General features: G+C 40.5%; 5 protein-coding genes across 7 annotated transcripts; 2 read left to right on the plus strand and 3 right to left on the minus strand.

Moving 5' to 3' along the window:
* Positions 1–10: 10 nt before the first annotated feature.
* On the minus strand, positions 11–1,277 carry LOC122418455 (uncharacterized). The gene is made up of 2 exons (XM_043432685.1): positions 740–1,277; positions 11–470 (listed from the first exon to the last, which is right to left on the minus strand). The coding sequence occupies exons 1-2, from the start codon at positions 1,149–1,151 to the stop codon at positions 154–156; spliced, it is 729 nt and encodes a 242-aa protein (XP_043288620.1). The 5' UTR covers positions 1,152–1,277; the 3' UTR covers positions 11–153.
* LOC122418456 (uncharacterized) lies at positions 815–9,890 on the minus strand. The gene is made up of 6 exons (XM_043432686.1): positions 9,807–9,890; positions 8,490–8,637; positions 5,842–6,056; positions 4,449–4,559; positions 3,383–3,532; positions 815–920 (listed from the first exon to the last, which is right to left on the minus strand). Exons 1-5 carry the CDS (start codon positions 9,827–9,829, stop codon positions 3,388–3,390), a joined length of 642 nt encoding a protein of 213 aa, XP_043288621.1. The 5' UTR covers positions 9,830–9,890; the 3' UTR covers positions 815–920; positions 3,383–3,387.
* Positions 1,189–3,308, plus strand: LOC122418459 (uncharacterized). 2 transcript variants are annotated; one of them, XM_043432689.1, is made up of 5 exons: positions 1,189–1,320; positions 1,668–1,791; positions 1,884–2,074; positions 2,661–2,768; positions 2,924–3,308. In XM_043432689.1, the coding sequence occupies exons 2-5, from the start codon at positions 1,729–1,731 to the stop codon at positions 3,057–3,059; spliced, it is 498 nt and encodes a 165-aa protein (XP_043288624.1). In that variant the 5' UTR covers positions 1,189–1,320; positions 1,668–1,728; the 3' UTR covers positions 3,060–3,308. The 2 variants fall into 2 exon arrangements, with proteins under 2 accessions (XP_043288624.1, XP_043288623.1); XM_043432688.1 differs by lacking the exon at positions 1,189–1,320 and adding an exon at positions 1,469–1,584.
* Positions 9,891–14,023: 4,133 nt separating the features above from the next.
* LOC122418462 (uncharacterized) lies at positions 14,024–15,017 on the plus strand. The gene is made up of 4 exons (XM_043432695.1): positions 14,024–14,206; positions 14,414–14,595; positions 14,676–14,758; positions 14,852–15,017. The coding sequence occupies exons 1-4, from the start codon at positions 14,144–14,146 to the stop codon at positions 14,959–14,961; spliced, it is 438 nt and encodes a 145-aa protein (XP_043288630.1). The 5' UTR covers positions 14,024–14,143; the 3' UTR covers positions 14,962–15,017.
* A 228-nt stretch (positions 15,018–15,245) lies between these two features.
* On the minus strand, positions 15,246–19,315 carry Cog1 (conserved oligomeric Golgi complex subunit 1). 2 transcript variants are annotated; one of them, XM_043432682.1, is made up of 9 exons: positions 19,062–19,315; positions 18,782–18,949; positions 18,411–18,696; positions 18,112–18,313; positions 16,666–17,986; positions 16,297–16,576; positions 15,784–15,999; positions 15,683–15,699; positions 15,246–15,436 (listed from the first exon to the last, which is right to left on the minus strand). In XM_043432682.1, exons 1-9 carry the CDS (start codon positions 19,196–19,198, stop codon positions 15,418–15,420), a joined length of 2,646 nt encoding a protein of 881 aa, XP_043288617.1. In that variant the 5' UTR covers positions 19,199–19,315; the 3' UTR covers positions 15,246–15,417. The 2 variants fall into 2 exon arrangements, with proteins under 2 accessions (XP_043288617.1, XP_043288616.1); XM_043432681.1 differs by lacking the exon at positions 15,683–15,699.
* Between the last annotated feature and the right edge of the window lie 325 nt (positions 19,316–19,640).

Genomic DNA, 19,640 nt, shown 5'->3' on the forward strand with positions numbered 1-19,640 from the left:
ATCTCGTTTTCGTTTATTCGCACCCTCAAAAATTCTGGCAAGAATCACACGACGTTCGTCGATGAAAAAGTGATGGAAAATCTTGATACAAGGGAAAATATTTATCCCGAGCTTCCGGAGACGTCATCGAATCCTGAGAGAAATCGTTGAGCCTCAAAACACCCTCTCGGTCGTGAAGTAATTTAAGGGGCTGTAGGGACACTCGTGATAGACGATTTGACAAGCATCGCCGCTGGAATGCCTCCCGATTTTTTCCGCAGCGTCGTACTCCCGGTCCCCATAAATTTCGTATTCCTCGGAAGTTGTCGACGGTGTCAGAAACACATGCAAAATTTCGCTCAGCACACCCTCACCGAGCGGAGACTCCGCCGACTCGCAAACCGCCCGCAGAACACAAGCTTTCCCCCTCGATCCTCCCGGCTCCAACGCCATCGCCAGCATCCGGTATAAACTCCAACGCGAGACGGCTCCTTGTCACGGGAATAAAAAATTATCCAAAATTACTTTCCATTAAAAAATAATATTTTAGCTAAAATACTATTGAAGCTGAAAAGATTACAAAAATTTACTAGTGATAGTTGAAAATCGAGGAATTTTGAAATAGAAGAAAAACTTGAGAGAAAAAAAAATAAAAAATAATAAAAGTTTTTGGAACTTTATTTCGAAAACTTTTGTTCGTTGTTTTTATTGTTCGTATTTTTTGTTGAATTCGTTTGAAAAGTTGTTAACAGTGAATTACCGGTTTCTGGGGAGGCCTGAGGCAAGTTGAGATTGTCAGGATGAGTGGCTCTGGCATATCGTACGTACGGGCCGTCACTAAAGTCGGAAGCGTTGTAAGGAAGACGATAGTTGCATTTAAGTACGTAGCCGAGTGTCATGGAAACTTCTCCTTCCATCGGTAAGCCGAGACCGAATAAAACCTGAAGCACAAAAAGTTTAATTATTGTGAATAAAAAAGTAACAAGAATGTTTTTGCTTGATTTTTGGAAAATTTTGAAATGGGCAACTGCAATTTTGCAATTGCAATGAAAAAAATTCAATAAATAACGAAAAAATTGTGACGGAGTCTCGTACCTGAACTTTGGTCTCGCTTTCCAAAGGATTGGGAAACAGGAGCGAGCGTTTTTTCCGCAAAAGCTCCCGAATGTCATAATTTTTCGAAGATGTTGACCGACAAAAAAGGAGATACAAGAAAATCGAATAAAACGTTAAAAAGTGCATGGCCGACGGACGCTCGTGGGAAACGAACAGATTTTTTTTCCTTTAACGAACCACAGCTGCAGGCTCTTTTTCGAGAGAAGGAAGAAACGAAATTAGAAGGTAAAGAATTCGTGGACACGTCAATTAACGCCTCTGACTTTATTTGTAACTGTAGATTTGTCGCTTGTTTGTTTTTCTCGTTTTCACGTCTGTTACGAAATGACGTTGACCCACGATCGGTTCAACGCCTCCTTCATTTTCAAACAGCAGTTGATCGAGGTGGAGTGAAAAAATCTAAATTATTAGGAGGCAATTGAGAATTATTGAAATTAAAAAAAAAAAAAAAAACATGAATTTTTTGGGTCTTTCTTGTCAATTTTTTTTGTAAGTTTTTCCAATTTCATATTTTTTTTCAATATAATAATAAATTTTTTTAAATATTTTCCTTTATTTGGCCACGATTCCAGATTTTTGACGTTAACATTTGTGAGCCTCGAAGGAGTTTTGTCCGACCGAAAAAGCTCCGAAATGGCAAAGCTTCTTCACAGACCAATTCGAGCATTTTCGTTTCCGGAAGCGAGCACAATGGGAGTGAGTCAAAAATCGTACATTTTCTATGCTCCATTTAACAAAATGCGTCAAACTGATAACTCATTTAATTTTCAACTATTTCTGCGTCGCAGCTTTTCTTTGCTCTCGCAGTGCCTCTCGAGGCACCAAGAAATTCGGTCTCGCTCTCCTATTTCTTCGAGGCTACTTACAATCTGCCCCAAAATTCAACAGACTTCGAGCCTCACGTGCAGAGAAGCGAGAGAAAAAGGAGAGGCATACAGAGAAAAACGATTTATCATTCAATTCAACGAAAATTCGAAAGGTGAGTACAGTTTAAAAAATATTGTGCTTCCCAAAAATATGTGGCCCTCGAAAACCTTTTTTTATTCATTTTTTTCGTTGAAAAAAATAAAAAATATTAATTGAGGTTGTTTCTTTAAATTGCGAGACGATAAAGTTGACATTTTTTTCTCGACAAATCTGGAACAGGTGGAGTGAGAAAGAAAGAGAGAGGGAGAAAGAGATAAAATAAAAAGGGGGGGGGGGGGCGAGAGAGAGAGAGAGAGAGAGAGAGCAATTTACGATTTATACACTCCACATATATAGACTTGAGCAAATGTTTTACTGTACGAGGATCGTTACGGTGCTGGCCCTCGACGAAAATCTACCATCCGGACTCGAAATTCCGTTTCTGTTAACGTTTCATGAATTCCCGTCGGCAAACATGGACTGCCGCATTACGTGCTTCCATAGATATTGTACTACGTTGACGACGAGAATCACCGTGATATATATTCAAAACATCAAAGTACCTTTCCAACGGGCTAGTGCCAAATTTGCATAAAATTCCAAACGGAATTTTTGAATTTTTCTCTCTTTTCATTTTTATTTTTACAAGATTTTTTTAGGTCAGGATTACGAGGGAGAGAGTGCCTTCTGAGGGTGATTTGCGAGACTTCAGAATCTCCGCTGCACCACAACGGCGTCCTTGGCGACATAATTAGCGTCATTTTCACGTAATTCGTTGAACTTATTCACGTCTTATCTCATTTTTTTATTTATTTTTCAAGTGCGATCGATTTTTTTAATGATTTTTTTCTGTCTTATCAATTCGAATTATTTTGGGGTTTTTTTCGTTTGAATTTTATCGCAATATTCCGCTTTATTTCAGCCCGTCGACATCCCGGTCCGAAAATTTACCACGTGACATGCTAGAGGCCGAACTCGTTGGACGCGGTGACAACTGTTCGAAATATTATACCAACTGTCCCGTGGGCCTCTTCGACTTGATTGGAATTCTCGTGTAAAATTGGAAACTCACTCTCGACGCTCGTACTCGTGTGTATCAAAGCCTCGAAACAATGCTTTTTCAGTTGTAAATTCAAAAAAAGTGTTCAATAAAATGCGGTTCGAATGTTGGAAAAAAATGTCTCTCCGGAGTGCGGTGAACCACGTTATTTTTCAAAGTACACGAGAATGTTTGCGTTCAAGTTTTTCATGAGTAATAATCGCGTCGAGGTTCGACAAAAAATTTTATTTAAAGAGAGAAATATTGTTGGTAGTGATGTGATAAGATATACAAAAAAGCTTCATTAAAATTCTCATATCAAATTTATTATTTAATATTTACTCGGATCAAATATTTTCCTCTGCTGTAATATAGTCGTAGATATTAATAGGACAGAGAGGATAAGTTGCCTCGCAGCCCCCAGTCGTGCTCGAATGGTTCTGAGCATTTTGGAACTCGACAGATAGCCCCTCGTCGCTGGAAGATGATGGTCTGCAAAAAGAACGTTCATTTTCATCCTGGAAGGCCTAATTCAAGGGCCACCTGATTTTCAAAATCTCAAGCTGATAGATCGTGAAATTCTGAACGAAAAAGTCCCCGGGAGCGTTTCGATCAGATGCCCCATTCCAAAGATACAGAAGATTTAGTCACGCAGCCAATCAGAAGAGACTTCAGCCCCGCCCACATCGCCGCTTTAACGATGCTCATTGGCTGTCGCCAATTCTGCTCGTATCTCGAAAACCGCGCATCGTAGGAAAAAATCGCCAAGGACTTTTCGACTCGGAATCGTGTGCTTTTTTATGCCGGGCTGGCTCAGCGAGGTTTTCGAATATTCCGTGCAAAAATTTGTTGAATAAATGTACTGCGCTTATTTGAGGTGGAAAATGGGAAAAATGGTGTTACCAAAATTATGAACGTATTTATCTGTGTACACCGGCAACTCTCTCGCACACATACGATTCTACATAGAGACGTGCACACAAAAGGAAACTCCACTGCAATGCCAGACAGAATCGATCGAACAATTTGCATATTCACACCGCCTCATCCCCAATTTAGTTCCTCTATCGCCGCAATCTGGCCACACCACCCTCGATTTCATCCTCTATCGAATTTAATAAAAGCCCTTAAATAACGCAGCACAATTTACAAAGTTTTCCACCACTTTTAATCATCCCCCTCCATATGCATGAGGATCGCTTGAATTTATCGAGATTTTCATATTTTTGTTTTTTTCTTGACGTTCATCACCGATCCCCTCGGCCATAATTTCTCATCTTTTAGTCATTTACTCATCCCCATAACCTTTTGCACTCTCTTCGAGCCTCGCCACAAAATTTTTCATCTTTTTCATATTCCTCTTCGATCTCATTTCTTTCCTTCCTTCTTTTTTAATTTATATACTTACATGAATAAGATCCGTAGGAGATCACCAAGGAGACCGTTGTGATAGTGAAGAGGATTACGGGAAGTCTCGCAAATGGATCTTAAGAGGCAAGCTCTGCCTGGAAATCCGAGCCTGAGGCGAGATAAGGTAAAATAATTGATGAATGTAGCAAGTCTGAGGGGAATGATTAATCAACTTATTCAAGGATTCCTTATTATCAGTTATTAATAATGTGATAATTATTTATTTCTCCCTGTAAACATTTCTGCATGGACGAACGAAATTAAATCTGCAGAATTTCCTTGCACCTTCGTCAATGCTGGTTAGAAAGCATTTTTAGCGAAGAGTCCCCAGCCTAAATTTTATTTCGAGGTAGGAGCTGAGCGGATAATGTAACGGAGAAGAGTTCAATGGCGGGGGTTGAAGTGGATTATAGGTTAGAACCATTATTTGCGAGGATACAGTGACTTTGTATAGGAGTCTTAGACAGGGAATTTCAACTTCAGAGTGACGCGGAGACGACACGTGAGCAAAGGGAAATCCAATAAAAGTAGGGGAGAAACAAGATTCTGGCTAGAAGACAAAGCGAAGGAGAAAGAGTAATGGTTATAGGTCTCTCTCGCTACAGGGTGTCTGAAAATGGAGGAAAGCACCGTGGGATCGTATCAAGGGTTGAACATCGAGCAAAAAAGTTCTCAAAAATTTTTCGCTCCGACGAATTCCTGAGGAGTTATTCACAGTCGAAGTTCCACCAATGGGACCATCGGCGGCGGGGCCTCGCAGGGCCCGCCCACCGCTTCTAATTGGTCGAACTTCAACGCCACGTAACTCTTCCGGATTGAATGCTATGAAAAAACTTCCAAGGACTTTTCGCCAGGAAATCTCACGGCGAATCCATCTCCGGAGTGTCAACCTCCATTCCGATCACCCCCTTTATAAATCTACACAAACATAGCCGTAGTAGAAAGGACGCGGTATGTAAAAGGCGCGAGTTAAAATTTGCCAATGCTGTTATAGGACTGACTCCGGTGAATGCGATGGGATTAGGGATTAGAAACGTTGAAGCATCAGTTCGGCGAAGGAAACGGAATGCGATAAGACGAGGATCGATGAGCACACCTAAGAAACGTACGCTTCGATGAGCCTCGGAGAATAGTGTTGCATATAGACTGACTTGCATTGTAGAGAGGGCACACCAGTGGCTACGAAATCCCGAGTTGAGAATGAGAATAAGAGCAGGGAGAGATGGATTGATGCGGTTTTCACTTTGATATATAAATACTCATAGCATTGAAGTAGATAAAGCGCATTATCGGAGTTTCGTAAGTCAGAGGTGATATGAAATTTCAATGAAGCTGACCGCCAATTGTGTATCAATAATTCAATGGGTTTTCTTGCACCAAAAAATACTAACGACTCGAATTTCGACTCCAACATGGAGTAAGTGGTTCGACGATCGATCGCTCGTCCTTGGAGATTCATCGATCTTTCTCTCCGTGACTCTGCTTCGTTATCAGCCCCCTCGGTCTCTGGTTTCGTAAGCTGGTAATTCGCCTCGAAGAAAAATGCAACGGAAATAGCTTTCGCGGATACCGGATCGTCCAATGGAATGGCAAGAGCGAAGAATATCTGCAAGAGAAAAGGTCTTGCGGTGTCTTTTTGTCTTGCACAGCATGACGCCCCAAAAAAACTGTCAAAATATTCATCCGCTCCGAGTATATTGTCGGGATTTTCGTTAAATCGCAATTTCCATCTAGAGCCTGGATTTTTATCTCCTCGTGTGTCTTCTCGGAGACTAACCTGGAGGAAAGCTCCATCTTACTTTAGCTTAATCAAGCCGCAGAGCTTTTTCTTGAGAAAAGAGAGGCTTCTCTTCTCCTTTCCTTTCCCTGCGAACGTATAAGACGTGCATAATTTTTTAATCAGAGGAAGGACCAAAAGAGACGAGGGTCCAGGCTTGATTGCACCAGGTCGTCGGCGTTCGGTCCTGTACTCGCTCCGAGGCAACTTACAAGACTCGCTCTTTCACCAAAACTTACGTCGAGAGATATTTCCGTTGAGCCGTATCGAGGCCACTTTTTCAAAATTCTCGAACAATGACACTCTCCATTTTCAAAATACTTTTCCGAATTTGTTTTTTTTCTTTCGAGACAAAACTGCCTGGCATCAGGTCCGAAGTTACCACTTTACAGATTTAAATAATCACAGCATTTGAAAATCTCTGCCATCGTTACAATTTGACAGCACGATAATCAGACTCGTCGCCGAAAAAAAAAAAAAAAATGAAAAACAAAATAAATCATCAGTTGACATGCTTTAAAGAATGCTGATTGAGTGGCGAGGGCACGCGAAGAGCTGGAGTGTGATAGAGCTCGACAGGGTTAAGTAATCGATCAGTTAATCGCTCGGATAATGAAGCAGCTACGCGAAGCTCGTGTCTAGTTCATCGACAAAAGCTTCGGCTCTGATTGGGGCCTGTGCGAGAGAATAAATTCCGTAAGGGAAGAGAAAAAGAGACTTGTCCCTCGAGGCTTCGACCATTATTGTCGTACAGCTCTTATCATTCTTCTTCTTTTCACTACGACCCTTAACGTTACTTTTTTTCTCATCGACCCTTTCTTATCTGATCGTTTCTCAGCGAGCAGGCAACAAGTACTTGGAAGATAATTTTTCCCTCTTTTTTTATTTCGATCCTCATCGACATCAAATGTTGCAATAAAAAATAGTTCAAATAAGTTGACGTCAAAATTCAAGATCGAATAGGTGCGGGGTTGTCCCTTGATAAGACACGAGTCATCGTTTTCACAAATAAAAAACGATCGGAAATTCTTCGTAAAACTTTTACTTTTTTGCTGCTATCTTTTTAAGGCAGTTCATACACGGGACAATTTTATTAAGAAAATCTTGAAATTTGCACAGAGTTTGAGTGGCCAGTCGACCAAATTTTAAAGGACTCGTCTCATTGGTTATTGAGATAAACGTGTTTAAATATAAAGAAATATACATACGTGTAAAAAATCGTTTATCTTTCCATTATAACGAATGAACGCTTCTTACGAAGTTTATGAAAACGTATACAATAACGATGAGGTACATAATTAAGGTTTGGGAAATAATTCGAGACGATCGTCTTACCAGTAATAAAGATATATTACCTTAAAGATTGAAAGAAATTGATAACGAGCACTCGTATAACCTCACATTTGCTTATTTCGGCATTTTGTTTCTTCTTGGCTTGGCCCATTCCTGTCACAGCCTTCTGTCTTTTTATTAACACTTTTTTCTTTCGCCAGAAGATAGGTTGAAAAAATGTATTTACGATTTCGAATAAATAACTCTGACCTGAATTCAAAGTGATTATATCTTTAATCAGGGCAGTAAAAAATCGATCCAATTTATTAGACGCCCATAAAATACGATCCTTCGAGCATGATCTACCTTAATATTCAGCTGTTCTTCCTCCTCAAGTTTCAGCCATTTCTACACCTTTGTCTATTCTTTCTGGTGCTTAAAAAGAGAGCAGCACGAGAATGTCCCTTTTTACGTTAGCCCACTTTGTATTCCATTCATTCTTACGTACTCCGTATCGCTTTTTGTTTTATATCACCGCCGACTTTTCTGCGTCCACGAATACGTAAATATATAGATATCTGTGTATTGTGTTTGTGTATATATATATAATCGACGTATTTCGAGAGTGGAAAGGAACGAAAGGAGAATCGAAGCAACCTTAAACTCCGATCGGCTCGTATCTCGGTTGAACTGAAAAGGGTCGTTATCGTCGAGGATACACCCGAGTGTAATCATCAATCTAGCTCCGAGGTGAAATAAAACTTGAAAATAGCCAGCTCGTAAAATGGTGCGAAAGAGAGAAAAACTTGGGAAGAGAAAAAAAAATCGTTTAAAATTGTACTAAAATAATAAGAGCCTGAAAAATGTTGTTGCAATAAAATTTTCATGAAAATTACATGTTTTATTGAGAAACGACTTCTCCAGATGGCTGCTCTATCGAAAATACTCGAAAAGTGTTTCTTCGCTGAGAATCAATACCAGTTTTCTTACCCCCATTTCACTGTCATCCGGATATGATAATCCTCGGATTCGACGATGAACAGCGGACGTTATTGGCCGTTGGATTTTGGATATTTCTTCTGTGGAGCTTGACCCCGTTGCCGAAATCCAATAAAGCACCAACAGAGACGACCACCATCTGCAAGTATAATTAATAATAACAATACTTTTAGCCCCCACTCCCTGGCGTGACTGCGGCTGCATAAGGTTCCGGGATTTACGAAAAATCGGTGAAGCTCCTTTTCGATATTGGGAGCACAACCGTCACAACATTGGAATATGAGGACGAACGAAAAGCGTTTTTGCATATTTTTTTTTTTTTTTTTTTCAAAGCTTTTGGAAAAGTGCGGGTGATCACTCGAGTGGGTACAAAGAGTTTCCAATCGCAACACATTTGCTGCGATGGAGAACAATCGAAATCACAAATCTCGTTGAATGGACGCGCAGTGTCGAAAAACAAAGGATAAATAAAGTCCGCCAAAGTGGCTCAAAGAGATTTCGAAGAGAAGATAATAAAGCTGAGCAACATGGAAGAAGAAATGGAGATAACGCGTAATGAAATATTTTTTCGAGCCAGGAAAACGACGAACTACCGAGGGAAGAGATCAATTACAGCCCTTCGCTCCCCTCGAGCAAAATCCGTTCAGTTGGCAATTAAATTTAAAGTCTCGTGTGTATTCGTTCGAGGCAGAGACAGAAGCCTTTTGGAAGTTAGGATTGTGAAAATCGATTTGGTACACGGTGTGGTTAGTCTGCTCGGACGGGTTTGTTTAAATCAAATGTCTCTGGTAGGATTTTCAACAGTGGTTGGGATATGAGAGAAAATGCAATTTCTCTCTGAGAGGCCTTGTGTGCTTTGGTCAGTTACAATCAAACCCTTTTTCGATCCTCTTCCCGCTATCTCGTTTCTCCTTCGCTCTCTTTCTCCCTAATTTTCTCCTTTTCTATCTCCATTCCTTTCGTGAGTTTTATTGGACGTCTGGACAGCCGCTCTCTTTTGTGTCAGAACGGGCATTAATGCCAATAACGAAGAAAGGATGAAGTCAATAAGGATTGAAGCGAGTGAGGAAAGAGTTTTGGTTGACAAAGACAATCGAAACATCAGTCACGGAGTGCAGGGTTAACAAATTTCGATGTAGAATGATAAATACAAATAATATTAATTGTGCTCTTTTGTGATGCTCAAATGATTTTTATCCCGCGATAAAAAGTCACTGAATTTATAGCAATTCAAAGCTTGAAACTAAACGTAAAAGCCCTGAAAAAACTTTCTCGAGAACGTATTCGTAACTCGAAGCAAAAACTCACACTTTTTGTAGAGACGCAGCCATGGGAGAAAATGTTTTTTCAACTTATGAAATGGGAACCGCTACAAAGACGAGAATGAAACTGCATCCTCCCTTTCTCCGGGCGCCGGCATCGACGCCGCCGTGAAATGTGAATTCAGTCGCACCGTCCCGTTAACTTGGTCCGCAACATACTGTCGTTAAGTAAGAGACTCAAATATTGGTGTACCGTATCGTTCAGAAGACTCGGGCCATGCAGCTCTCAGCGTTGGAGCAAAAATTTTAGGTAGTTCGAAAACTGGCCGCTAGATGGCGAGGGGGCGCTGTCGTTCGCGTAAACGGGACGAGGAACCCAAAGGTATATAGAGAGGCTTGGCTGAAATTTTTTATTGCGGATTTCTGTTAAATTTCTTCTAATTTTCTTTGTATCAGGGTCCAACGTCTTTGCCGATTGATTTTAATAACAGTTACGGCATTTAATGCAGGCAAATAATGATAGAAATTGTACAGTAGATGGAATTATTGTGATAAATGAATAACGCTGACAATTCGCCGTCCCAAATGCATTTCCGGCTGAGAGGATAAAGGAGAACGTAATTTAGTATTTTCTCGCGCTGAAATAGTCCTCTCGTAGATGGCTAAAAGTGACAGAACCATCTCCGTAATTCTCATGGGTTGAAAATGAAGTTTGTAAATTCGGTTGCAGCTGCGTCACACCCTTTGCAGCGCGGATGCCGCAACAACGAATGGAGGAAACGGTGCAGGTTGTGTGAGCGGAGAGGAAGAGAGAAGGAGAGAAAGGGTGTGTACGACTGGGTTTTCGTACCCTTTACCCCTTTTCTATCACCGCGTTGGGTGTTCGGCGTGCGCACCAACCTTGGATAGGAACTGCTAAATCGTTTTATCGAGCTTTTCAAGAAAGTGCGTGAAAGTGTGAGACGAGTCTAGTTGCGCCTAGGAAGACAGATAGTTCTTGGGAGCCCTTTCGAGGGTTCTCGACCCTTAAGGGCGCTCGAATTTAATGAACACCCGAAAAAATATGATGGCTCTGTGTTACACGAGCCTTGATGGGTCTGCATTTTATACTTTTTACTTTCGGCCCTTCTAAGGACCTGCGAGAGAAATGCAAGAAAATTAAAGAGACCCTCTCGGAGCCGATTACAACTCGCCACGCCCAGCGCAAAACTTCGATCGTTCCTGCCTGCTCCGGGAGTTCAACGACTCGCATAGACGAATGGGAAACGCAAAAAAACCTCGGCTAGGTACAGGGTGTCCCGTTTCAAGCATTATAAAACTTTGCCTCTTCAACTGCTTCCCTAACTTTTGTCAACGAGAACATTTGAACCAAACGCGATTGTTTTCGGGACTCGAGTCAACTGGGGATAGCTCCATTTGTCCTCGGCTCTGATTTTCAAGGTCCAATCTTTGCTTCATCTACTATCCCTAAGGACCAAACAACTTTTAAGCATACCTGTACACGAATAAAGACAGAAAGATCGACCTGGCACACGGGGATTCCCCTGCATGTGCATACGACGATCAGAACGGCCATTTCCTTTCGGGACATTAATAATTCATGACGCTAGCCAAAAAAAAGGCCCATTACAAACTCACGCTTCCGCTGATATATCAGCATCAAGCCTGCCCCAATTTGACCTTATCAACCTTACTCGGAATAGAAAAAACTTAAAGAGTCAAATAAGGTTGAAAAATTCGCCGGATCACGAAGACTCCAGAAAAAAAACGAGGCACAGAATCCTCCAGTAATCCGATCAGGTCAATTTAGATGGTTTGATCGGAATAATCGACGAAGGGGTGTATAATAGTACCAGACCTCAGGGACGTTCGATCAGTCAGCCCCGAGAACGTGGAAACTGGCGTCAGTTCCTCAGAGATCAATTTAGATTCCAAGCTCTCGATTAAACTCGAGAAAATGATGTCTCGTCGGCGACGTAGTGCCCTCCCGCGTCTACTGCGCGGCGCTCCGGCTCTTGTGGGACATGAACGACGTACTAATCCGCTAGAGGGCGCTTGCTGCTCATTTTTCACGAATTAAACGCTGACAGCGCCACTTCTTACCGAACGACGAAGTAGTAAAGCTTCGAAAGGGTCTTCCGGGGCGCGCACAATGTACTAATCCACTGGAGGGCGCTTGGCCCACTTTTTTCACGATTTTCAGCGCGGAAAAGGGTTTCTTTAATTTCTTTATCTCGAAGCTGACTTATCGGAAGTCGAAGGACGCAGCAGATGACTTTTCAGCCTGTAAAAATAGCGTCCTGGGAAATATGGGAATCGAAGCTCTCTTCCGCAGCTGATCTTCTCATCCGAGAAGCCCCGTGGACGATTTACGAGACTTTCCTTAACCTTTTTATAGGATCACGTATTCTGGCCCGTGTTAAAGGATCCCCACACGCTTTATTGCATAACTCTGCGAGATCTTTTATGTACGTTTTTTCCTCCGAGCGAGGAGCTACCATTATTTTATTTTTTACTTTTATTCTCGAATATACTCTCGCAAAACATTTTCTTGACCGGCTATAATGCACTGGGATGAAGTTGCATCATTCAACACGAACGTGACGTGACCATTTCGTGTTTACTTTTTAATACTGGCTCACGTGACCGCGATGCAAATTTCACCAGGAAGAAAAACTTCGCTGCTCCACTCCACACCGCCCACCGCATTTGTAATTCAAACTCGAGGTTCGTTTTTAAGTAAATTTTATTGAAAACTTCTCAAGAAAATAATGATCCTAACGTACACTCTTTTTATCCTTTTTCACTACATTTATCGTCAGCGAGAGAGCTACGTGAGAAAGAAACGAGGCGAAAGAACTGACACGAAATTTATCTTAAGCGATATAATCGATGGAGAAAAAGTGTCTCCGCGAAGCTGCTTTTATAACCTTATATACACTCGAAGCACGCCAATGCCCATAGAGCTTCGTCCCTCGAACCTTTTTACTGCCCGATTTCCCTCCGAGCTCGTGCACGTCAATCTAAAAATAAAAATAAAAAAAAAAAAAACTAGAAAAAACCTTGGAAAAAACTAGCCTCTAGAAAAAAGGATGAAAATAATGAAAACGGTGTTGAGCTAGCCAACCGTGGCGGGGGAAAAAAAAAAATAACGAAACAAAAAACTTTTCGGCGAAGTGGCCTGCGGGGTGACGCGTTGTGAACGTTTCAGTGATTGATGATCTGCTTTCACGAGGAGACATCGATGAAATTACGATTTACCCACGCCGAAATCTCGATATTAAAAAATTTCACATACTTTTTTGAAAAACAATCATTTTTATTGCACACTAGCGTTTCTGGAAAAAAACAAATTCTAAAATCACTCCCGGACGGTCGAAAAATATTGAAAAGTCTCTTAACCTTAGTTTTTGGCTTCTCATTCTCAGCCAATCGCCATTTTAGGGTTCAGACTAAAGCCATTTTGATTTTCACCAGAAACCCGCGAAAATGAATGGCAGTTCGAACCACTGGACTGACTAATTAATTATTTACGATGCAAATGAATTCAACCAGCTCGCTTTTGATTGCAGCGTTTTGTTTATCGATGTAGCTACACGTATAGTTGCTTAGCAGTAGCGCAATTATTTCGTGATTCGCCTTCATCGCGAGAGAAAAAGCGCAGATTTATATTGCTCGTTTCCCGGACTTCTTTTTCATTACACAACTGATTACATTAGTTGAAATAAATGAGAGTCCGTTGAAACTGCTAGTTTCCTTTTTTCTCATACTTTTTTCCTGCTTCAGTATTTTCCTACTGCCCGGATTTAATTCGTAGCTATATTTTCACGAGAGCGGAAAATAAGGCAGCCGGAAAGATGGATGGGGCGGGGAAGCGGAACTAAAAGTCGAATTAAATGGAGGAAAATTAAAAAATAAATAAATCCTCAATATTTCAATATCTCATTAAAAAAAAATCATTGTTTAATATTTTTCTTATAAAGTTAATGAAAAAATGAAAATTGGCGAATAATTTGTTTGCTTTTACGCGATACCCTCAGACTGGAAAAATTTTTTCGAAAAATTCACCGAGCTCTAAACTCTCCGCGAATTAGCGCAGAAGTAATGCGCTTCACTCGATTCTAATGAGCTTTTATTTGACAAATAAGTGCGAGGTTTCTTGGACTAACGAGACACGAAAGTTTGAGGACTTGCTCGAACGTCGAAGCCGAGGACAAGATGGAATTGTGAGTGAACTTCAGTCTCAAGATCGATCTACTCAATCTTCATTTTCATTGGATTTTAATTATTTTTATTTTTAGTGTAAATTTGAAATTTTTATTGAGAATCGTTATTTGCCTGTGCTCCATTCGTCACTTCGTACACGGGTCCAAAGTGAAGAACATGACTTATGCGGTCACGAGGCAAATACGCTCGCTCGGATTTCCCGAGAACACTGGAATGGGGGTAATAACTAAATCAATCATTCTCGATGCTCCAATTAGACACCGCGCGTCTCTAATTCCATTTGGTACTTTATAATTGGACCTTCACTGCCATTAATTGCGTGCATTGTTCGACCAGGGAAATAATGATTTTGCGAAAGGTTTAAACGACTGTTCATTTCGAAAAATAAAGTATCTCGATTCGTTATAAATTCACGTTCTTTCGCAGATTTTTTTTGCTGTCAGCATCCCCATAGATATCCCGAACAAATCCATCGCAGTGTCGTTTTACTTCGAGGCTAATTACCGGCTCCCGGACTACAAGAACTCGAGCTACTCCGACGAATACTTCGGCGTGAGGAGTCTCGACAGACGACTGCTTTACGAAATGCTCCAGAGCAAACTGGAGAGGTGAAAAAAGCGATTTTCCCATAAGGAAATTCCGATTTTTCTAATCACCCTTTCTGGATTCAGCACAGTCCGATTTTTAGGGCCGGTTTTCCTGGCAAACCTTGCCTGATGCGAGCAATATGTGACGCTGCGAAAAAGCCCCTCACCAAGAATGGCCTCGTCGGTGATTTATTGCACATTCTTCTCACGTAAGTCTTCACTCCTCTATTCTTCCATATTTTTCTAACGTGGCCGATGTATCGTCCCGATTTTCCAGACCTTCTTCGTCGCGGAGTGAGGAAATCGAGGTCGAAGTTCAGCGAGCCGAGTTCGAGGAGGACTGCACCCGGTACAAAGAATGCCCGGTCAACGTCTTGGATCTCATAAGTTACTATATTTGAAAAAGCAACATATTTCGTTATATTTACACAAATACAGTATGACGGTGCGAAATATCAGACGAAATCACTGTTCTGACGATATTTTTGTGGCATCTATTGCGATGTACCTCGGTGCGTTGTGCCTGTTTCCATATATTTTGATATTTTAAATAAACAGTATCGAGTTAAATGAGGCATTTCCTGCTTTGAGGTACTTTGACCTACTCCTAAGATTTTGGGGACGAGAATCCCGCGTCTCGAGGATGGGAAATGACTTTCGTGAAGATCCTCTCACACAACTGTTTCTTTTTATTTACAATATTTATAACAATAGATAAAAACGAAATACCTCGAGCCTAAATAAGCTAACTTGTGCTGAACCAGTCTGAGCCCATCGCACCGAAGAATGCAGCGGCTCCAGACTTGATCGTTGCCCCACTGAAGTCGTTCCTCGGCACCTCCTTCACTGGGGTTTTCTTGCGCTGTGTGAAAAATTCGTAAATCGTTTAATTTTTAAGTTCACTCTACGATTCGTCGGCTCTCAAACAGAGTTAAAATTGATTGAACAAAAAAATTTGGGAATTTATGGATTTTGGTTAATTTCACACGAAAATAACTCTTCGAATGCTCAGAGTAAACATTTGGCAGTACGGCATGCACAAGATTCATGAAACTTCAACAACAAACGTTAGCTTCGAAATCAACGAGCCTCTTCGAAATCGGCTTACCTCGTGAAAACTGCTATCTACGAATTTATTCAAATTTAAGTGAATATAACGATCGAAAATAAATGTTGATTGTGCGGGAAGAACGATGACTCCGTTCTTACCTGGACTTTGTCCGGTAACGAGACTGGCATCAGTGGCAAATTCCTCGTCGGAGCAGTCACAGCCAACGGCGGGAACCATGGAGCGCCCGTGCAAATCGCCAAACCACCCGGTGGATCTGCCATCGACCTTGAACCATTGCTCGTTGCGTAATCGCTTCGCGAACCCAACACCGAGTGCAGTTGCTCCATGTGTGGTACCAAGTTTCCGAACATCAGCTGCAACGAGTTTTTAAATCAATGAAATTTCATGAAAATTTCCATCGAATTTGAACTTTTGTTTTTGACCCTAAAATTACAAAATTTAATGGGAAACGTCAAAACTGTTGCCTACTGCACTAATTCTAAGCATTTGGATGAAAATAAAAGAATAATTTGATTGAAAATTTTTAAATATTCAATTATTTGACATTACCGTTGCACAGATCGATGAAAACGATTGAAAATTTGGAAAATTTATCGACGTGATGGACAAATAATAAAATGGAATTGAAAATATTGTGAGATTCTTCTCACCAACGATCGTTGAACACCTTTCTTCACATTGATGTGAATGAATGGGTAGAAAACGTCGGAGTCGAAAGGATCGATTTTGGCAAGCACGTTATTCGTAACTTCGATGGATCTGTCCATTAAATTTTTATTTTCACGGGGAACCATCAGCAGAGTGACGTATTTGATATCGAACAGCACTTGAAACGCTTGTTTTTGCCTCAAATTTGGATTCTGGGCTGCCTCGTCGTAGTAATCGAATAATTGGCTGGCCACATTGTCGATTATTTCGTTCATGACTTTTCTGGAATAAAAAATAATGAGAAAATGCATTTACAAGTTTGATGGAAAACTGATGAATGTTGAGAGAATTAGATTGAAGTTTTTGCTTACTTTGGCAAAGTATGTGGAACTATTTTGGTCAAATCCCTGGAGACTGCTGCTAAAAACTTTTGTAAATTGACCGACGGTTGATACGGGACGTGAATTTCCGATTTGATGGATTTTCCTTCTTCGGCTTCCTCCTCGATGACGACGCGTTCCCATTCGGAAACGAGTGAATAAATGTGGCTGCGATCGTCGCTGGAGTGTGTGAGGAAATTTAGTCGGTGTTCGGAAATATATTCGTTGAAAAAATGTGCGTACATCGACCAAAAACGAGAACTTTCGTCTCTCGCGTGGTCGCAAATGTTCTGCCATTTAAGATTGCTCGTAACGAGACCCGGAATTTTTGAGAGAGTAAAACATTTCTTGAGGTTCGGGCAGAGATTGACGATCGCTTGGAAAAATCTACTCGCCACGATCACGTTGATTTCGAAGCGTCCGAATTTCGGATTTTTCGTTAGGAAAGAGCTTTCGAAGTATTTCGTCAGCTCGTCGATCATCGTCGTGCTCGTGTTCTGCAAATTTTCTTGAATCTCCGAACGATCGCCAAATTTATCGAAGTTTGATGAAAGATTGATGGAGAACAAATTATCCTTCGATTTTCTCGGCTTTTCTGACTCGTACAAATACTGCTCGAGATCCTTTAAAAGCGGCTCTAAGCTCAGATCGAAATTTTCACAGACTTCGACCATGTTCGGTGAGAAACCACGAGATTTCATGAGCAGTGATTTTTTCTTGTTTTCCATGTTTTTACCCAGTTTTTGGGGGATGTCGCTACTCGAATCTTTCCAAACCCACCACCTCAAATCGTTTTCTGGAAATTCGCACTTGGAACGTGAGACTTCGTCCAAATATTGGCACAATTTTGATTTCAACAAATTCATGGATTCCTGCCATTTTTCTGAAATTATTTCCTTCACTCGCTTCGTCAATATCGGCTGATAATAAACAGCCCAAAAATTTTTTCTCGACAGTCCCAATTCTTCGGTTATATCGTTCCAGTTTTCCAGGCTCTCCAGAGCCAAAGTTTCTTCTCGTATATTAAAAACGCCACGAATCGACGTAACCAAATTCAACAAACGTGAAATTTCGGTTCTTCCCAATTTTTCGATCCAGGAAAACCAGGATTCTAAAATTTTCGACATTTCTTTACGATCTACGTTTATAAATTCTTCTTTCGAAAACGGCTTGTGATTTTTTGTCACGTTTGGCAAAAATTTCTCTAACAAATCGTTGTCCAAGTCCAAGTTGTACAACATTTCTGAGGCTTTTACGTCCCGCAACTTTTTAATGTTCTCAGAGACTAAACCTTGGCCCAGATTCGCCATTTCTGGAAAATAAAAGCAAAACTTTGTTCGTCTCTTTATAAATCGACAATAAGTGGCATAAAGAAACCCAAAAAATTCTCATTTGGGAATTCAAAATTCAAAAATTGTTTATTCGTGGAAAACTTACTAATAAAACAGGAATGAATGAGAATGACAGTGTCGCTCAATAGTTTAACGCTTAATTTAATCCTGTGACGAACACTGTGAGGATTTTCGTCTTTTATTATTGATTCAATAGCTTGGCTCCTCAAGCTAATCAACTTTTCAAGCAACTCTTTGGACGATGTCCCATCCAGAAGAACGAGCGCTGCCAAGCAGTTTGCTGCAACCTACAATTCGGATAACGAGAAGATAAACGTCTTTACCATGAATACTGATTCAAGAAAATTCACTAATTGATAAGCAATAATTAAAGGAATGATTTACCTCAGCAGACAAATCCAAGGACCTCAAAGTTTCGTTGCACTGGTCAAAGATGACATTTCTGAAATGACTAATGATGCTCCACTGCTTAGCGACGATAGGATAATTTTTTGCTAAAACCGATTGGCCAATTTCGAATGTCAAACTGTAATTAACGTGCTGTGCGAGTATGAACAATTGGGAGGCAAAAAGCATGTCTCTGTTGTCGATCGCCGACCAAATGTGCTCAGGAATGTCCATCAATATTTTTATTTGTATGACAACAGAGTCGGAAATATTATCTGAATCTCTGTAAGCAAATTTCAATTTTTCTATATTCGCTACAAATTCAATGCAAACAAATTTCCATTGAAATTTGTCAAATTTGTCATTACCTGGCACTGGAATTATCTGAACTATCAATTTTAAAACCAATCAAATATTTCTGCTGCAAATCGCGAAAAGTCTCTTCGATATCGGCAATTCGAGAAATAACGTTTTTCGAAGTTTCTCTCATCTCTGCAATGGTGTCTGCTGCTTGAATTAAATCACGATAACGTTCTCTGAATAACAGAAAGAAAAAAAATTAGATGCATTTTTAATGGAATTAACTGATTACTTAAATGCGAGACGAATTCTGTGAGCTTCATTACTCTAATAAATGAGTAAACTCACCCGACCAACGTTCTCAATTCTATTTTCTTTCTATCACTCTCTAACTGAATGGCCCGTTGTATTTGCTCAATTTCCTTTATACTATGCTCCTCGAAAAGCTTATTAATATCGAGGTCGACGTACTGTTTTCCTGGCATTTTCAAAGCCTTTTTATTCAACTTTTTATTATTTAATTAAAACATTATGCACGACCTGCACGACACGTAATAAAATGCTCTATTTATTGAGGTTAAGTTCGTAAACAGCTGACGACGTTTTGACAGCTTGCAATGTAAAAACCGCAAAATCTGCACGTGGCACCCCAGCGGAAACACTCGCAACTAACGACGCAGGTTATTAGCATTTAACTGCAATCGATAACCTTCGAAAACATTGAATCTCTAAGGGCGGGTTATTCCAACTTCTAGGTAGCTTATCTGGCGGGTAAAAGTATTGACTTGTAGACCTTTAACTGTCAGATAGGCTTATCTAGAAGTTCGAACAATCCGCCCTAACTTCATTTAATCAATTATTCATCAGTAAGAAAATCACAGAACTAAAAACATTCTTGTGTTCTCTTTATTATTTCATAACTTTTCG

The sequence above is a fragment of the Venturia canescens genome, chromosome 11 (genome assembly GCF_019457755.1).
Source record: "Venturia canescens isolate UGA chromosome 11, ASM1945775v1, whole genome shotgun sequence".
Lineage (NCBI taxonomy): Eukaryota > Metazoa > Arthropoda > Insecta > Hymenoptera > Ichneumonidae > Venturia > Venturia canescens.

What these genes read in the sequence shown, in the direction of transcription:
- LOC122418455 (XM_043432685.1), bottom strand. Translation starts at nt 1,151, where the DNA reads ATGACATTCGGGAGCTTTTGCGGAAAAAACGCTCGCTCCTGTTTCCCA. An exon ending in TCAGGCCTCCCCAGAAACCG is followed by an intron (nt 471 to 739) that starts GTAATTCACTGT and finishes TCCCGTGACAAG; the next exon opens with GAGCCGTCTCGCGTTGGAGT.
- LOC122418459 (XM_043432688.1), top strand. Translation starts at nt 1,550, where the DNA reads ATGAATTTTTTGGGTCTTTCTTGTCAATTTTTTTT. An exon ending in CGGAAGCGAGCACAATGGGA is followed by an intron (nt 1,792 to 1,883) that starts GTGAGTCAAAAA and finishes TCTGCGTCGCAG; the next exon opens with CTTTTCTTTGCTCTCGCAGT. An exon ending in ATAATTAGCGTCATTTTCAC is followed by an intron (nt 2,769 to 2,923) that starts GTAATTCGTTGA and finishes GCTTTATTTCAG; the next exon opens with CCCGTCGACATCCCGGTCCG.
- LOC122418456 (XM_043432686.1), bottom strand. Translation starts at nt 9,829, where the DNA reads ATGGCTGCGTCTCTACAAAAAGT. An exon ending in GCTGCGTCTCTACAAAAAGT is followed by an intron (nt 8,638 to 9,806) that starts GTGAGTTTTTGC and finishes TTATACTTGCAG; the next exon opens with ATGGTGGTCGTCTCTGTTGG. An exon ending in TTGGAGTCGAAATTCGAGTC is followed by an intron (nt 4,560 to 5,841) that starts GTTAGTATTTTT and finishes ATCTCGCCTCAG; the next exon opens with GCTCGGATTTCCAGGCAGAG.
- LOC122418462 (XM_043432695.1), top strand. Translation starts at nt 14,144, where the DNA reads ATGACTTATGCGGTCACGAGGCAAATACGCTCGCTCGGATTTCCCGAG. An exon ending in CCGAGAACACTGGAATGGGG is followed by an intron (nt 14,207 to 14,413) that starts GTAATAACTAAA and finishes GTTCTTTCGCAG; the next exon opens with ATTTTTTTTGCTGTCAGCAT. An exon ending in CACCAAGAATGGCCTCGTCG is followed by an intron (nt 14,759 to 14,851) that starts GTGATTTATTGC and finishes CCGATTTTCCAG; the next exon opens with ACCTTCTTCGTCGCGGAGTG.
- Cog1 (XM_043432681.1), bottom strand. Translation starts at nt 19,198, where the DNA reads ATGCCAGGAAAACAGTACGTCGACCTCGATATTAATAAGCTTTTCGAG. An exon ending in TCAGATAATTCCAGTGCCAG is followed by an intron (nt 18,697 to 18,781) that starts GTAATGACAAAT and finishes ATTTGCTTACAG; the next exon opens with AGATTCAGATAATATTTCCG. An exon ending in CCTTGGATTTGTCTGCTGAG is followed by an intron (nt 18,314 to 18,410) that starts GTAAATCATTCC and finishes TCCGAATTGTAG; the next exon opens with GTTGCAGCAAACTGCTTGGC.